The 18,082-nt window shown below is 37.8% G+C and overlaps 1 protein-coding gene across 2 annotated transcripts in view; it reads right to left on the reverse strand.

The window, feature by feature from the left end:
* OCA2 (OCA2 melanosomal transmembrane protein) overlaps positions 1–18,082 on the reverse strand; it is a 209,917-nt gene that overhangs the window by 37,901 nt on the left and 153,934 nt on the right. For both annotated transcript variants that reach the window (XM_049834044.1, XM_049834045.1), the window contains one exon: positions 7,177–7,270. In XM_049834044.1, the coding sequence (XP_049690001.1) occupies positions 7,177–7,270 (94 nt within the window). The remainder of the gene's footprint in view (positions 1–7,176; positions 7,271–18,082) is intronic.

An 18,082-nucleotide genomic window follows, 5' to 3' on the forward strand; every position in this document is an offset into this window, starting at 1 on the left:
ACTTAGAAGACACAGGAGCATTTTTAAGCTCCATGGAAAACTTCACATAATACAGATGAATCATATTTCCAGTTGGAAAAGGAAATATCTTCATATTTAAGGGCTCAAAATACTTTCCACCGCCCTTTTCCCTAAAAGTAAAGAAGGTAAAACCACATTCATTTATATTTCCACTTACAGTGTTTCTTGACCTAAGATAAAATAAAAATAGATATTAAAAAAACCCTCACCCTTAACTCAGGAATTATTCTTAAAAAGTTTTGCACCACACTGTTGCAGGAATACTTACTTTCATGGGGTTTGATGCAAGCCATGCAACTGTTTAAAACAAGCAGCATTCAAGTTATTCAACTGCCACAGATGTCAGTGTACACATCTATTTCTTTGAGAGCAGTCATTAGATCAACACTGACAATTTAAAATCTTGCAATGATTGTTCTTGGATAGCTGAAAGAAAACTGGCATTCTTGTTAACAAACCCAGCCTAGAACCTAATATTGAAAGATGAATACATGCTGAACTACCTTTCTACTTTGCTGAGTGATCAGCTGAAAATTAAGGTTGTCTATAGCTTTGCCCTTCGTAACATAACAGTGAATAGGATGTTAAAATCTAAACTACATTTGTTAAACTCAGTTCCCTAAGTCTGATAATAAACAGAGATTTTTATATCTATTTGGATTTGAAATTTATTATTAAAATGAGCTATTTAATTATTTTTTTTTTCCTTACACATGTAAAGAAATCAAGATAAAGATGAAAACAAGCTGATATAGTAAACCTAAAAGATCCGGATTTTTAAAGGTAGACATTTTATGAAGCAAAAGTTGTGAAAAGTTAGAACTTGCCCAAATTGGAACTGTACATTAACACATTTGTTGAAAGGGCTTTGCTCAAGTGTTGCATTTGCACTTATTTGAACAGAAGAAATCTGTCATCACGTCAAATATCAACATTTAACCCATGACCAATTACTCTTTCTTACTGATTAGAAGAGTAGTGGGAAATGAGATTGAGCTAACTCGTGTATCATAATCATTAAACCTTTACTCAACAGTTCATTGACTCTTCATTAGATTCTTTGAACATCCCCAAATTCTGTCTTCTGGAGCTGCACAGTTGATCAGAAGGCCCACAGGTCAATTGTGTTCAGGTGTTTGGATACCACATTGCTCAACTGAAGTCGCCATCACCAAAATTCACACCCAAAATAGTAGGGCTAGTTTTATTCTGATTAGAATCAACCTTAGAAACAGCATCAGTGTTTGGCATAGAGTGGTGTTAATAGCAAGAAAATAGGGAAACATGACACTAAATTAACAAGAATGAAAAGGACTACAGCTGTCTAACACATAAAATGTAGAGACATTTATATGGCTTTACAGAGCCCAATGTTCTTTTAAAACAGTCATTTTCAACAAGTTGTGCAAATAGGATACACAGGCAGTAACAGAGAATATCACAGTTGTCCTCCCACATGCATGAATGACAGTTCTCGCGGAAAGCACTGTTTCACAGTCTTTACGGGTCAGCACTCTTAAGCAGGGATAAATAGGATATCCTACTGTAAATATTTTTGCTGTGAATATCTCCAAAGACAAATCTTCTAATGAAAACAAACTATTTACTAAGCTATTATCAGAAACCAATATTTTTTCACAATTCCAAATCACTGTTACTCCCAGAGAAGACAGAGACTATTAAAATTCAGCTCTTCAGATGACATATGAAGAGAGAGAAATGACAGAAAAATGCAAAACCTGAATATATGCAGAATGCTTTCAGGATCATGCCCAGCTAACCTTACCACTGTAATCTAAATTAGGTCCTTAGGCTCATACTCTGCTCCTCTGGGCAGACTGATTTCCTCATGCATCTAATCATCTCTCCCATATTCTTATCCCATTACATAGAGTTATCCAATCCATTCTTCTCTTACCTATACATATCGCACCATGATATATTCACAGTCAGCCAAAATTTGCTTGAAATAAAATTAGAGTATTTCCCATAATACCCACTTTCTTTTTGTGTCAAGTAGGTTCAGCATTTATCTGTGATACTTTCTTTTTTTTATCACATCGTGCGTCACAGACACACAGGGGTGATTGGTATTGAATTACAATAGGATGAAGGAACATGACTTATTTTATGTTTGAAATACTATGTATGTTTATAAGGTTATAAATGCCTCTCTTAAAGAGAAAATTAAAATCAAGCTGGCAATTTTATTAGCAAGTAGAAACAGATAATTAAAGCCCCTACAGCAATGAGAACTTCTTATGTATGAACATGGAACCAAATTTTTCATTGGTAACAAAAATATCTCTGTGGGTCATTTTCATATTCCATAGGGAGGACTGACCTAGTGGAATGCTATATTGCAACCAACTCACTCATATATTAGTAAAAATTAAAAAACTAATATGAAGTGAAGCACCTAGATTACAAGAGGCATCGGCAATGTTATTTCTTTTATCTTATTCCTTGAAAAAACCAAAGCTCTCTTGATTATTCTAAAGTCTTAATTGACATAAAATCACTATGTTAAATTCTGGAAATCTTTCAGTCAACAAGACTATACTGTCCTTATCTGACCATTTGTCAAGAGAAATAGTACTGTCTTATCTTTAGGGTTTTCCTTTACGTTAAGCTCTTATATATGATTTAATATTTCTCTGATAACTTAGACAAAAAATCATAACATGCATTTAACCTTTCCCTGCCTTCTACTTACTCATATATGCTGTCCCTGAGCAATTACCTTCATATTATTAACACATCTGGTGTTTTCTACAGGGTCAAGACAACCAAAACAATTGCTCTTCCCTCCAGAGGCATAATGCTCATCTGTTTGCTTTGATGTTTATACCCTTGACCATGTACAGCAAACATCCTGCTGCTCTCTATCTCCTTTTCCAAATCCCACCGACTCACAATTATTTCTATTTTTACCACTTAAATATTTGCCTTTGTGTCCATTCTCCAATTCACTTATGAGATCACATAGCATACCAGTTCCCTTTTATCTCTGCCCATTGATAATATGTTAATTAGAAACACAACGCAGGAAAAGTATAAGAACTTGGCAGGGGCAGAACAGGAATAGATATACTCACACTCAAGTAAGTAACATGAAAGTTGAGAGAGACTTGGATTTAACAGTGAATAGTAAATGAAACAGAAATTTGAAATGGCCTAGATTAACAGCAAGACTATGCCTGGAATATTGTGTTCAGCTCTGCCTTCTGAATTACTAGAGGGATAATGAAAAATGAGGGTATGTATAAAATTTTTCCAGGAGGAAAGATTAAAACACATAAATACAGTTTGATGAGGAAGTTTCCAAGGTGGAAAAGGCGTGTAATTTGGCTGGACCTACTCCAAGATGCAAGAGCATCTTCAAGCAAATTGCTACTTCTGAGCTTGATCTTCCTAGGACTTTCAATTTTCTTTTTGCCTTAACATTGGTCCCTTTCCTTGGAATTTGAGGTAGTCCAAATAAATCATCCAGTGGCAGTTATTCATTATTTGCCTTCAGATTTCTGGGGCTGGTTAAAAGCTGAATCCCAGAATGGCTGAGCTTGGAAGGCACCACTGGGGATCAGGTGCACCACTAGTGACTGGCCTCCACCTGGACTTTGTGCTGCTGATCGCAGTGCTGAGAATCTCTGCCTTCTCCACGTCCTCTGTCAGCAGGTCATTTCCCCATTCAGTGGCAGGCTCACATGTCTCCTAATCTTCCTTTTGCTGCTGATATTCCAGTAGAGGCCCCTTTTTGTTGCCCTACAACCATGTATAGCAGATTCAAAGGTAAAAGTATTTTCATGGTGATAAAGTATGTTTATCACAGTATTTGTATATTCTAAGGGACATGGGATTTTTTTTATTTCGGTGGAACATAATGAAGTATCAAGTAAAGCTCACAAGGGCCAGAAACATCAAGTTGAATTCACAACTGAGGGATCTTTTCTCACAGGCAGTCTTACTCTTCCCCTTGCGAGCACTGTTCAGACAGAACTGGTTTCTACATGCGTTGACAGGTAATGTGGGAGAAAGGAACAAGACTTGAATGCGTTCTGGGTAAGACACTTGGTGACATTGGCCAGCACACTCACAGCCAGGCATGTATGGTTGTGACCCGGTGTCTCCTCAACCAGTAGTGTACTCTGGACACCACACCGCTTTAAGGTGCTTCAACACAGGGAGGGAGGATCTATGCCTTTCTCCCTCCTTTCACAGTATAATCTTTCCCACGTAAGTGTCATCCTACTGGGACCTCCTTACAGGCACAGCACTCCCAGCTTATGGGCCTGAGTTCCTTGGGTGGTGAGGATGGGACACCAGGGCTGGCTGGCTTCCCCTTGCATCCAGCCATGTCCAGCAGTCTGGAAGGAGATGAGTGCCCCCAGGTCCTTGGGGACATAGGACTCTTGATCCAAGGAAGGAAGCACTTAGATGTGGCTCCGAAGGGGGACCTTCCCCAGGATGCTAGATTTTTGACAGACTATAACATTCATGGTCATTCAGGCACACAACCCCCAGCACAGGATTTCTTCTGCTGAAGGCACTCCAGATAGAAGCACATCAAGCTCATCAGACTACAGCATTTGAGGCAAGTTATCACACCTGGCCACCTCTGGCTCTGGCTAGGCAGCAGAATAGCATTGTACAACACACCAGCTGGGCTGCCACTGCTCCCCTCTTAAAAAAAGAGAAGAGCAACCTCGAATGGCACCAAGTGCCGCTGCGCAGACGCACACGGGAATGGTCATGAGCCCATCAGCCTTCTTACAGGACACAGAACCTGGTTCTTACCTTTTCCCTTCTCTCCCTACACAGAGTTATCGTGATGCCTCTTGCCACCAGGCACCCACAGCTTCCAGAGCCTCTCCACCCCTGTTGTGTCAAGGTGTACCCACCAGACCTGCTTAGCAGCCCTGCCCAGAGTTCCTCGTCAAACCACCATGTCAAAACATGGTTTGCAAAAAAGCTGCTTCTAGCAAAGGCCTTAAACATAGTTGTGTAATTTTGGCTTAGCATGCAGGTAGGGAGGAAGTGTATGGGAAGTAGCGTACTGTGCTGTATGACCCCAGATGCCACCTGGGACAGATATGTCATGAGTTTCCTGCACAGAAACACTTGAGAAGGACAAAACAATACCAGCACAGGTTGCACTGAAGGCATCTCAGCAAAAGCCAGGCAGCAGAGGGCCATCATCTCACACATGGTATCCATGATTTTGCCCTAGTGACTGACAGGGGTTTGCAAGATGAGAGAGTAACAGGCTGCATCTATACTGGTAGAAGCACCACAGAAGACCCTGAATAGGGATGTGAGACCTAGTGAGTGATTTCAGACAAACAGGGAAGAAATGCAGAAAAATCTCTTTGGGCTTTGAGAGAACCTTCATAAATAAAAGTAAACAAGATCAAAATCCTCAAGGGATACATGTAATACCTCTTAATGCCAGGAGAAGCCTCAGAAGATATTGAATTTGGGCACATTCAACTGAAACCAATATTTTTCTAAAGACAAATTATGAAGGAGCTCATGATCTGCCTGCTCAGTGATTGAGAAGAAGATAGAAAAAGTGGTCTTTTATGTTCTTTTTGCTAATTAATATCCATTGCTGTCTTCCTGTGACCACTCTGGATTCAGTTCTTACATCTTTGCTTACAACGGCTACAGCCATCCCCAGTAATTATTTCCACTGAAAGCATACGTATAGAAGGTAATTTCAGAACATCTGCATACCATCTTCAATCTTCCCAAAGAATACATTCCAGTGAACACTGCTGAAGAGACTAGTCAGGCTTTACATCCTTATTTCTGCTTAGATACTCAGTCAGTGTCATGGAAGCTTTAAGAACATTTTGTTACAAAATTACATAGAAGAGACACTGTTAATGCTACATACAAGTTAAATCCCCAAACGACAAGCCCAGCGTCTGCAAAACATGAACAGAACAATCCACAAGCCCATTACTGGTGTATCACCATCCTTTTTGTACAAGGGCTTGACTTCCAAGAAGTCTGTTAGCTATCACTGCATACTATATAAGACTATATTGCAGTCTCAAGGGTCCTGACAGCCAAGACTTTGAATCAATAGGCATTCTGTTTCTAAAAGATGACTATGGGTGAAGAGATAAACTGTGCTATGAGCAGCACATGCTCATAGCAAGAATTTTAGCAAGAACAGTTCAGACCATCTTTCTTTTTACTTATCATTGGCTCTGCTCCAGATACTCCCGTGTGACTAATCATATTAAATACAGCAGTTTGAAGGCTTTGAGGTAAACAATATAAAGGAAAGTTGATAGAGCTGAGAATCTAAAATAAACAATGCAAAGAAAAAAGAGAAAAAAAATATTGGTGTGAACTTTACAGTATCCTTCACCCTAAATATGCAGAAAAATAAGCAAGAAATTATGTTTTAGTTAAATCTACTACAATTTAACTTCATGTCTAGTCCTGTATTCGCCAGTTTCTGTTTACCTTTCAACCATAGTCTCAAAAACTGGGGGTGTTTGGAACAATATTAAACTGCTGTATGCATTAAGTACACCTTGGCCCTTAAAAACCTGCTGATGATTGACCTGCAGAGGAACTTTCATTATTAAACAACAGTTATTAATTAAACAATTATTAAACAACAACTTCAGCTGTTACTAGCTGCTCATCACACTTTCACTCATAGCTGTTAGGTAACTGGTCAAAAAGTAATTACTTTTAGATAAATAGGTTTACTCATGGGATCACGGAGTAAAGTTCTACTCAGTCTACACTAGGACATCCCACTTTCCCCTGGCAATGGAACACCCATGAAAATGTACAGATAAGAAACTATGTTAAAGCTGTATTTAACAACAAAGCAATAATTTAGTATCCCTACAGAGCTGAAGATAAGATTGAGGGTGACCAAAGCATGAATTTCTGAGGCTTTGTTTCTCCTGGGGTTCCACTGTGCTCCCGCCACCTTCATGCATTCTATCCACAGTAGGCAAAAATAAAGTGATCTGTCCTTGACCCACATTTCAGTTGCCAAAACCAAATTAGGAACACAGGTCTTTTTTATAGACCCTTTCTCCAGATTTTCTCCTTGGAGGATCCATTGTTTGTCTAAAGAAAAAAAAATATTACACATTTAAGGTGAGAAGTTTAAAATTGTACCTGAAAAACTCCATGAAAGAGAAGCCATAACCATGCTGTTCAGCAATTCCTGCACAAACAACGTTTGCAGATGCTCCAATCAACGTTCCATTACCTGCAGTTCAGAAAACAAATACCAGTTTATAGTTGTGCTCTGTTTCTTACTCTTCTTCTGTTTATTCTGTGCTAAAGTCCTAAGATGTATTAGTTAGAAAAGAAAAATCAATTTCTCTTGTATAGGCTTGAAAAGAAACATACAGACAGTATCTCCGCATGCTATAAATAGCTTCATGCTTTGAAAGATAAGCCTGGTATTATTCTCTGATTCTACTTAAGCCAGAAAAATAGCGAAGGAACATAACACCAATCTAGTAGTTGTCAAAATGACACCAGAGACTTGCATTCAGATAAAATTGCTGATTTTTGGTTTTACATACAAGAAGGTGCTATCAAATGAGCTGAAAAACAAAGGATGAGATAGTTTGAGGATGCTAAGAAAAATGGGTGTTTTTTCTCCTTACACAAACTTGACATTGACAAATTAGTGTCTTTTTTACAGAGAGGGTAACTAACTGCTAAGAGATATGTATTTTTTTAACAGAAATTTAAAACAAAGTAAGTGGGATAATGGAGGGGAATGGATCTGTCACATCTCTCTGCTAAGGCAAAAGGATCACCACAGATACAAAAGTTTGCTTACCAAACCATAATGTTCTTTAATACATAAAGGAACATGACTTTATTCAGTGAACTTCACCAAATTACATTATATGAGTCCCCTTAGGAGAGGAAGACACCAACGGAAAATAATATGCCATGCTTATAACGTGCATTTATCCTCTTGGAAGAAATACTTCCTTCTCCTAAGCCTTTTTCAGTAACTAATTTATTCCTGTGTTTTCTCTAAACTTTCAACAATCTGGCAATGTAGAGAAGTCAGGTATTCAGAGCTCAGAAAGACTGACCCATTTTCTATAGCTTTCCCATGAGTCATTTCTCAGACTTAAGAAATGCTGTATACCTGACTTCCACAAAGCAGATGTCTTCAGCAAATGTTTCTGATCTAAGGCACGACTTGGGAAGTGACAGTGACTCCTACATTCTGTTCCTTAACTGAAATTTTGAACAAAAGAGGTAACAATCTGGGAGAAAAAAATTTTATACTATGGGAAGTCATCTTTTTTTGCCATACCTCACTACATTAACAATCCATCATTCTAAGCACAAGTCTTCCTTTGCTCCCATTAGCATGTAGTTAGTCATCTCATTTTGGCCCTGTTAAACGTTACTGCTCAGTGGAGACTCTTCTGGTCTGACTTTGAGAGAAACAGATCAGAAGACAATTAATGCTCCAGTTAATTGTTTTGACTTAGTCAATGTTTCAGGTCCCCCAGAGATCAGTTCACCAAAGAGTAGGTCAGAATAAAGGCAGAAGGATTATTCCCCTAAGTATTCACACACGGTACCCATATGGCCTTCTGTACCTGAAAGCACACACAAAATGAGCAGACTTCTAAAAATAGTGTTAAAAAATAATAGAACACTCTTAAATTCAAATAAAATGAAGTGACAGAGATCAGAAGTAAGGAAAAGGTGAGAAAAGATGCGATATGGAAGGAATATTGAAGGAAGGAAGATCTTCCTCTTCTAATAAGAAAAAGTGTAGGAGAAAGAGCTTGATGGTGGTAATTTTGATCTCAGTTTGGATTCAAAGCCATATATCAGTGTCAGTGGATACTGAGACACAGGTTTTTGACTGGTCATTCTAGGGACAGAGCAACAACTTTGAGAAACAACCAAACCCCAAAAAGTCACTCAGGACTTTTTGGTTTTGAAGTTGATTTCATGAAAGCCAAAGCTTTCCAAGAAAATTCCCTTGTGTGGCCAAGATTTTTCCAATTATGTCCAAAGAGAAAGCATGATTCTTATTTACTCCAGGATGGTCAATTTTTATCAACACAAAATAGGCAGAAAACTGAGCTTTTCATCCTAGAATAGAGATCTGAACATGGCTTATCAGTTGTCTCAGGTGAGTGGCCTAAGCAACACCTATTAAGAACAGGAGACTGGTTTTGTTTTCTCAGCAGCAGCCTCAAACAGCTCTTGAGCTGATCCCACTATGGAACAAGAAAGAAGCTGCAATCTTGCAGACAACGTGAGATGAGAAAAGCATTCTCCTCTACTACCTGCAATCCCAAATGGACATTTTATTTCATATGTTTAATTGTCCCTTTTTTTAATTCCTTTTTTTCCTGTTCTCCCAGGAGCTATGCTAGGTAAGCTGCTTGCTACTTGCTGTGTTTTTAAGGCTTTGACATTCCAAAGCAGCTGCAGCTGGGTGCAGAGGTCCTCTCTAGGAGGAGCTCTGCTGATGTTAGTGGAATTGCACATCAATAGAGGGGTATATCCCTATGGATCATAAAAGCATCGTGGACCATTCTCGTGAGACACCAAGGACTATTTGTGACATAGGCTTCTTACCACACACAGTGAATCACTCCCCCCTCCACACATGCTTCAGGTGTGGAGAGAAAAGTTGACTAACCTTACTAGAGGACTAGAAATCTTTAAAAAATAGTGTCTAGTACTGGTCATTAGGAACTGCACAGCTCATTTCCCTTGCCCTCTCTTTACCTCAAAGCATATTTCAGTTACTTTAATGCATGTTTATAGATATGAAACTGAACTTGGAACATCAGCGTTCCTGGTAGGCTCTGGCATAAGAAAGCCAAGACACAAAGCATGTGGCTTAATGCAAAAACAGAACAAATGAATACAGCTGATGTTATTAGAGGAGTCAGGCAGGAATACTTAAGGAATTTTTAATTCCAAAACTAATCAGTAGTCTACAGTCTCCAAACATTTCATAAGACGTTTCTGCTCTATGTGTAGCACAATCAGACACCACCATCAGAATAATATTACTGAAGACAAGGAATATAGCTCTGGCTTCAAATTAAAGAAACAGGACTGAAATAGCACTTGTCCCATGGCTGTGACTAGATACAGTCAAGATCTCCAAACTGCATGCACTCTCCTATACTGTACATGGGCTATAGTAATGCCTTCAGATAATAAAGTATTATGGAAAGTGTTTCTGCTTCAGCAGTGAATTGATTTCCCCAAGTAGATTTCACTTGAGAAGAAATTGTCACCTTTAAATGTTATCTGAAAGTAGCAGTATTTCTTTTTCATTTGTTCGGAGCCTGTGTGCAGTTTAATTAGGTACTGGCTCAGCAGGCTTCAAAGAACTATGCTGAAATTAACAACAGAGGCAAACTTTTGTTTCTTCTCCCAGGAACATCTGTCTCCACAGCAGATATTTAACTCAGTGAAACAGCAACACTGTGACCTCTGAGTCACAGAAAACCCAAGGCTAGTTAATGTACATGGAAACCTACATATGTTAACTTCATTCCAGTTGATGCAAATGAAGAATAAGCATTTTCTAGGACTTCACCCAATCTTGACTTCATCTTCACATCATCTTCAATCTTAAGAATAATTAAGCTTAAAAAGCACAGCACAGACTCTTACTTGCTTGTTTGTATGTTCAAAATGTAATAACACATGGATGAAATTTATCAAAGAATAACATTGTAATAACCAATCTGTTTTGATGACTGCTATTGTAATTGGGTTTGATGACTTCTACTGTAACTCATCCTTTATCACAAGGCAGATGGTTATTAAGAAACCGTATTCATTACAATGAATTAAATATTATATTTCTAATATCAATAGTATGTGATATGTATGAGGCAAGCCATACATTTTATCCTGCATATCTATTCTGCCTTTTATTCTTGCTAGACTATATACATTATTGTCAATACTAACTATGCTTAATAATTCATAAGCATGTAATCAAGAAGGACCTTTTTCTTAATGCAAAAAAATATTATCATCCTGAAGTGTGATCATAGAAAGATACAGACATGTCACTTAAAGAGCTGCTGCTGCTCAGGCTACAGAGAAGAAAATGACAGAGGAATTCTCATGGATCATACTGATTTTTCCATGGACCTGCCCCAGCTTTACACAATCATTACAGAAGCACAGTAGAAGGTCTTCTACTATTTCCATCCAGAAAAGGTGACATAAAAGTATCTTTCTGATATTTCTCAAGGCAAATTAATTTGAATATATTTAGGGAATGTGAAATCAAATCCAAGTGTAAGAAAGTATTCAATAGTTTTAGTTAAGAATAAATCTATCAAGAAAGGTCCAAAACCAAAACCCACACATTAATACGTGCCTTTGCGTCGCCAGATAATTTAGAGGTGCAAGCAGGAAGATGTTGACAAGGTTTGGTAAACCTGATTTGATACCTGCAGTATCCACCAGCCTTCTGCTTCCATTTGTAGCTACTTCTTCTCAACCCAGTGTCCAGCTATTACCCTCTTCTCCTTCAGAGACTGCCGAATTCAAACCGAGAACCTGCACACCACATGTAATGCACCTCCCTTGTGTCCAGAGAGCCTTTCCCTCAGTAAACAGTTTGCCCAGGTGACTATAATCTGCAATGCAGTGAAAATCAATGCTGGGAGAACTGATTAAGCTTACTAAAGGAAGGGGCTGGGAAATCAGGATAGAATTATAACAAGAAAAGGGAGAGAGTGTGCATCAATAACATGTTTCCTCTCACTTTAAGCCTCATTCTCAGTTATTGATTTTTACTTGTCAGCAGCACATTATTATATCTAAATACCATTAGTACTCAGGAGTCCCTTTGGTATTGCCCCCTCAAGAGCAAGCCTGAGCCTCGGGTTTACTGCATTAATATGTATGCCTGGAGAATCACCTCAAAGTGCCCGGCAGAATTAGTGTACATTACTCAAAGCACTGACAAATCAAAGGGAAGGGATTATCACTAATAAACCTATTTGGCCTAGCATAAGCAGCCTTCATAAGCAGTAACTTTCTCAGATATAAAGGAGATAGTACCTTGTGAAACAGCAGGCTTCAAAGTGGATTGCTTACAGAAAAGTCTCGCTTTGTTGTGAGCATTACAAACCACTTTCCCACCACATGCTCTGATGGTGGATAACAAGCTACACCTGGGTTTAACCAATAGACTTTCTATCCTGTATCTCTGGCTAGCTAATGCAGCAGCAAAAAACCGATCCTGTTTTCATGTCAACACAACCCCTGAAAACAGCTTTTCCCTGGCCTTGGCCAGACATCTGCGAGAGGCCCAGTTTTACCCAGGCACAGCTGTTGGCACTGCTTTGTCCTAGACAAGTTTTCTCACTCTGAAACAGGGAGTTTGCTACACAGTCATGAATAATTTTAGGGTGAGGATTCTCAGTCCTGCTTTTTGCTGTAATGGAACCATCCCATCACAGTGTCAAAGCAAAACTTATTGAAAGAAGCCAGCTCCTTGCTTCCCAGCCATTTTCAAAAGAAAACTCCGTGCGGTCTCCCATATGCTTTGCATCACTAAATAAAGGTAGACGGACATGTGCGGCTTCCTTTCCATAGCATATTCCATTCCTCTACTTAAAGCACAAACAGAGCAAATGTAACAAATGTGGCTGCAGAAGTGAACACTGAACAGTTATGGTTTTGATTAGGCTTACAGGAGGCAGCCTTCATAGCTTTCAGAAATGTTCTGTTTCACACAAAACTAATCCAGATTTGCCCCATTAAACAAAGCAATTTATATTCATCTGTTAAATGTCTACAAGTCTTAAATATCTTTTTATATTTTTTATGTGTAAAAATTAACAAGCCCTGGACAATTAAACTTTGCAGTCAATAAAGACCTACAGAATCAAGACTAATTAAACCATTAATGGTGCCTAAAATAGTAAGGAACCTCAAGTCCTAGGCAGTAAGCATGAGAAGGTATGCATGAACTCATTCAACATTGTTATATGTTATAGATTGCAGTCTTATGAGATCAAAATTTTTTAATTTTACTGATTTGGAAACATTTTGAATGGGATGTTTCTGCACAAATGCATACACATGGACTTTATGGGAAAAATTAAAAAAAAAAAAAAAATGAAAAGAAAACAACATGAATCAAAGCTTTGAGTTAACTTATCCCAAAAGTTCACTGAACTGCATTCAATCCAACACTTAATCTGGTGAACTTCACCATTTTTTATCACCACTACTCTACCACCATCAGGATAGTTACTGTAAGTATTGCACTATTCAATGCTCATTGCTTCCTTTTTGCTATGAGAGGAAAAGGTGAAATTTAAATTTGTCACTTTTCTACCAGAAGTGTGAAATAAATAAGGCAGGTTGCTGAACATCTTGCACTTGTTACTTTAATGACATGAAGAAATCCATAAGCTTCTTTCAAATCCAGACATCTGTAAAAGAGACATAAAACCTGAGATGATCACTAAAGTCACCTCTCTCCTTGAAGTCAACTTACCCACTACAAGGGTAAAATAAACTAGTATAATGAGGGCTGGTGTCAGCAGTGTACTCTGGCACGCCATTCCATAATGCCCTGAAACACTTATTCAGGTAGGTTCCATTTAAAGCTTTTAATGCTGCACATAAGCCCCAGTCTGCACATTTTTTTATATCTGATTTTTAGATTCAGAGGCTAAAACTATGTCAGCTCAATTCTGCAGCTTCTCCACACGTGGCACTATTAGTGACCAAATATTAAAAAATAGTTTCAAGTATAGACACCTGGCATAAAAGTACTTTATTCAACTTTATCATAACTTACTTTGAAGCTGAGCAGAACAAGAAAAAAACTAAAAAAAAAAAAAAAGGTGTCCCTCCATTAAGTTATTTTAGAATATCCAGCTGCTTTAAATTCAGATTCTGACTTTAATCAAACTGTCTTTCGATTGGAGCCTACCTTTTATGTTTTGATATGATTCAAGTGCCTTGTTTAAAACAGTTTCACAACTCCTGCTAGTGTCCCTCTTTGGTTTAGGTGTGCTAACCGCAACTGTGCTAGAGATATTTATTATTATAAGTATAAATAATATCTAGGGCATGATTATACCTTTCTTCAGTGTCATACAGAGTGTCTGATTCATCAGTATAAATCAATATGAATATTGCAGACTGAGGGTTTTTTCCCTCCTCTCTGCTGCTCAAGGTAGAGAAAAGGGGGTATTGTCTGGAAAGTGTCTGCAGAGGAAGGAAAGTAGATAGTCCAGTATTATCTTCTGCACTTAAGCATTTTGAAGCTTGCTATCGCTTCCCCGTCTTGTTCTGTCTGACAGTCCAAGTGTTACCCTCTAACTGAACATACCTCTGGCTGACAGCTATGCAGACTCTGCATTCTCGTATTGCAGCAACTCACCAATACAACATAATAAGTTTGTATAGTTTATATAATTCTGAAAACAGAGGCTGCCAAGGCTTCTAGAAAGAACATTCTGTAATTTATGATAAACAAATGCAGAAAGCAAGTAAATAAAATTAAACAAAACTCTGCATATACTTTGTAGGAATGTCCAATGTCATCTCTGATCATGAGCCTATCTCTAATTTGCAGAACTTTATAGCATGCAGTCATTTTACACAGATTGAAAACCATTAATACAAGCATTTCAAATTCATCAGTAATGCAAGCATTGTAATCAAGTGATCTTGATGATTGGTATAACTTATTTTTCTAATTCAATGTAAAATAGAATAGAAATCTACATATTACACATAGCTCTCTTCCTTTCCATTTTAAAAATTTAAGGTTTACCATCCAGCTATAAATGCTCAACAGTACAGCTGAAACAGCATCCTTTACCGCATATACTTTACATTTCACCCTTAATAACATACATACATATATGCATGTCTGCCACAGTAACTCTTTTCAAGATTAGAAAAATGTCCTTGCTGAGAAAAATCAACTAGGTTCAATATAGTTTGGGGTTTTTTCATATTAACCCAGTGTCTTAAAGCCAAGCAGGGCTCTGGTATTGTCTTAATACAGACAAAGGTATGTTTGTCAAATGTACACATTCAGTTTTAAATGGTTTTATATTTTACATTCACAACTTTCTTCCATAACACAGAGGATTATCTTTGGTGATCTTAAAGATTAGAGAATCTCCTCCAGCTGCACGGACTCTGGTAATGAGCCTGACTCTCACACCAAGGACTTTACAGCGCTGCTGGGCTTTAAGAACTTCATACTGAAAAAGCATGAATATGGCCCAGAGTTTGAATGTCATGAAAGAGCTAAGGAAAGCAGCAGCTGGATTTTTATAGAAGGTTACAGATTCTGGCTGTTCTAAAAAAGAGCAAGAGGACATTTGGGGCATTCAAATATCAATAAAGAGAAAAGATTCTTTGTGCTTATATCAAATGATGCTGATCTTCATGCTAAAACAAAACCTGAAACTTTCAGTTAACACCTGATTGAGTTCTTCATTAAGAACAAGCACGTAGTACTGCCATTTAATGGACAGCAATCACAGTTTAAGTCCTTGTTACTAATTTCCATCCTTGCAAACATCATAGAAATGACACAAAGTATACTCAGAGAGTGAGTTAGATATTAGCGTAACACATATGAAATACCTGCTGTATTTTGCTTCTAGATCTGTACAATTTAGAAGCATAATACTGCTAAAGACTGCGCTGAGGTCTTTACAGAAAAACTGTGAGACATTTCCTAAATTTCATTATTTGTTTTGCCTGCCTTTCAAAGTCAAGAACAGCAATGTCCTTTTCCTTTTGAAAGATCTCAAGTCACTCTCATTCCTTACAACACCCCTCTTTGACTTTTATTATGAGTTTTATATCTATCAACAAAATACTTATCTAAATCAGGGTTGTCTCACCCACAAGACATAAAACTAAGCCCCAGGATTTCTCATCATTAAAGGATTCCTTTAGAAACAAAAGGATCTTTCAATATCAGCATTCTGGTTAAAATCAAGCTCAGGCAGGTATATTATCTCCACTAAAACATTTCCCCACAGTTTCAATTACACATTGTATACAACAATTAAGTTCAAAACCAAAGCTGAATAGTGCTTCTCTTAAATAACTGCTATACTTTTACATCATACATTCAGTTCTTGACAGGCTTTTTTTTGAATCTCTCAAACTGAGAAGTGTTATACAAATTTGATCTATTGTAACTATAAAACAACTTCAAATGATCTACAGTTGTGGTTTTTTCATGATATTAATTACTATATATTATAATATATTTCACGGTTTTTGAAGGTTATCACTTTCCCCTCATATTGGTTGGTTTAGGAATATAAATAATATTTCCAGGTTTATATCTTCAGTATGTCTGAAGCTTTTAAACCAGTTTAGGATTTTATTGAGCAGAATCAGCAGGAGTAATAAATAAGTGATACTCCACTGTGCAAGGCCCCATCTACATCAGGGACCTAAGGAGGGGTGCCAAGAGACAGAACAGCTATAGCTCTGGACCACTGAGAGAAATCCCATTGTTTAGCTACACTGTCATTGCACTCCTTTAATAGCTGTAATTAGCACAATGTCCTGTGGATAATGGATTTTATTCACACCTGGCTTTTGAGCCTGTACGGTTAGAAGAAAAGTGCCAGCAGCCCCCTCCTCCTACTTCCTTTCTTGAAGTAAAGCCTACAACCAAGATTGTGTGGCCAGAATAACACAGCTGCATGCATCCTAGAGACTGCCTTTTTCTGCAGAATTCTGACAATGATGATTTTCAGGTGTTGTCCTCCAGGAAAATATACAGAGAAGAAAAATAGTGCAAAACTATACACTGTTGAAGATATCCCCTTGGACCACAGCAATAGTCACTGCAGCAGAGAAATACTTTTTGCACTTTTCTATGTTAGTAACTGAGAACTCAGAAGGTAAGGACTTTGAAATATGAATTCAAACTTTTTTTTTCCTCCTCTTTTTTTTTTCCTTCTTTTTTCCAGAAACAACTTTTTATAAATCATGAAAAAAAAAAAGAGATAAAAAGACAAATAAACTCCAGCTCTTTAAATGTCAAATGTACAAAACCCCTTCAAATAATATCTTAGCTATAACCTCTTCAGCTCAGTAAGGAATCTAGTTTTACACAATTAAACTGCCTTAACAGGTGGATTTCTGACTGTGCATTTATTCAAATTGAGTTGAATCCATATTTCATGTTATTTTAAAACTCATGAGCCAATAGAAGCAGTGCAATTAAAGCTCTTTTTGTTCTGAAATTGCTGTAGCTAGCAATCTTCATTTGTCCTCCAAAATTTCAGGACAGTATTCCCTAGACACTATTGGAATGTCTACATACAACTCAGTGTCAACAGGTACCATAATTCCATCATGTAGTAGAATAGGAAGCATTAATGAATAAAATTATATTCAATGTCCTTTTGTGCAAAACAAATATGGATGCAGATTCATCAGAATACCACAGAAAACAAGTGAAGTTACTTTCTTGTTTGTTTCCTTTAGTTCCTTTTAAATTTCCTGGTTTCTTTCTCTTAAAAACATAAGGTCAAACATGGTCAAAACATAATTGAAATACTGGGGAACAGTACATAAAAACCCCACGAGCAACATGATTTTTCCAGCTATTTAGTCAGCCTGACCATTAATGCCCAAACAGATGTGAACTAATGGGGTCATTCAGCACTCAGAAGAATTGACAAACGAAAAGGCCCAAAGGCCCAAATTCATTTGACCTGTCTTTGGGCACCCGGCTCAGCTACTGAAGTTCTGTATGTGAGGGCCTCCAATGTGCTCTGCAGACTGTCTGGCAATTTCAGTGGATGAATATCTGCCTCCCAGATGTGCTGGTCTCCCCGTCACCAAACAGGGAGCCTGGGACAGCCAGACACCTAATTTACAACTTAATTTAAGTTCTTAAAGACAGCTGGGACAAATATATACCTATATTTCCAGAACGAGATCCCCTGAAAAAATAACCATATTAATTTCTTAACCATGTAAAATTGACCTGACCTCAGCATGAAAACTTCTGCCAGAAAAGAACTGG

Source organism: Accipiter gentilis, chromosome 31 (genome assembly GCF_929443795.1).
Source record: "Accipiter gentilis chromosome 31, bAccGen1.1, whole genome shotgun sequence".
Taxonomy (NCBI): Eukaryota; Metazoa; Chordata; class Aves; order Accipitriformes; family Accipitridae; genus Astur; species Astur gentilis.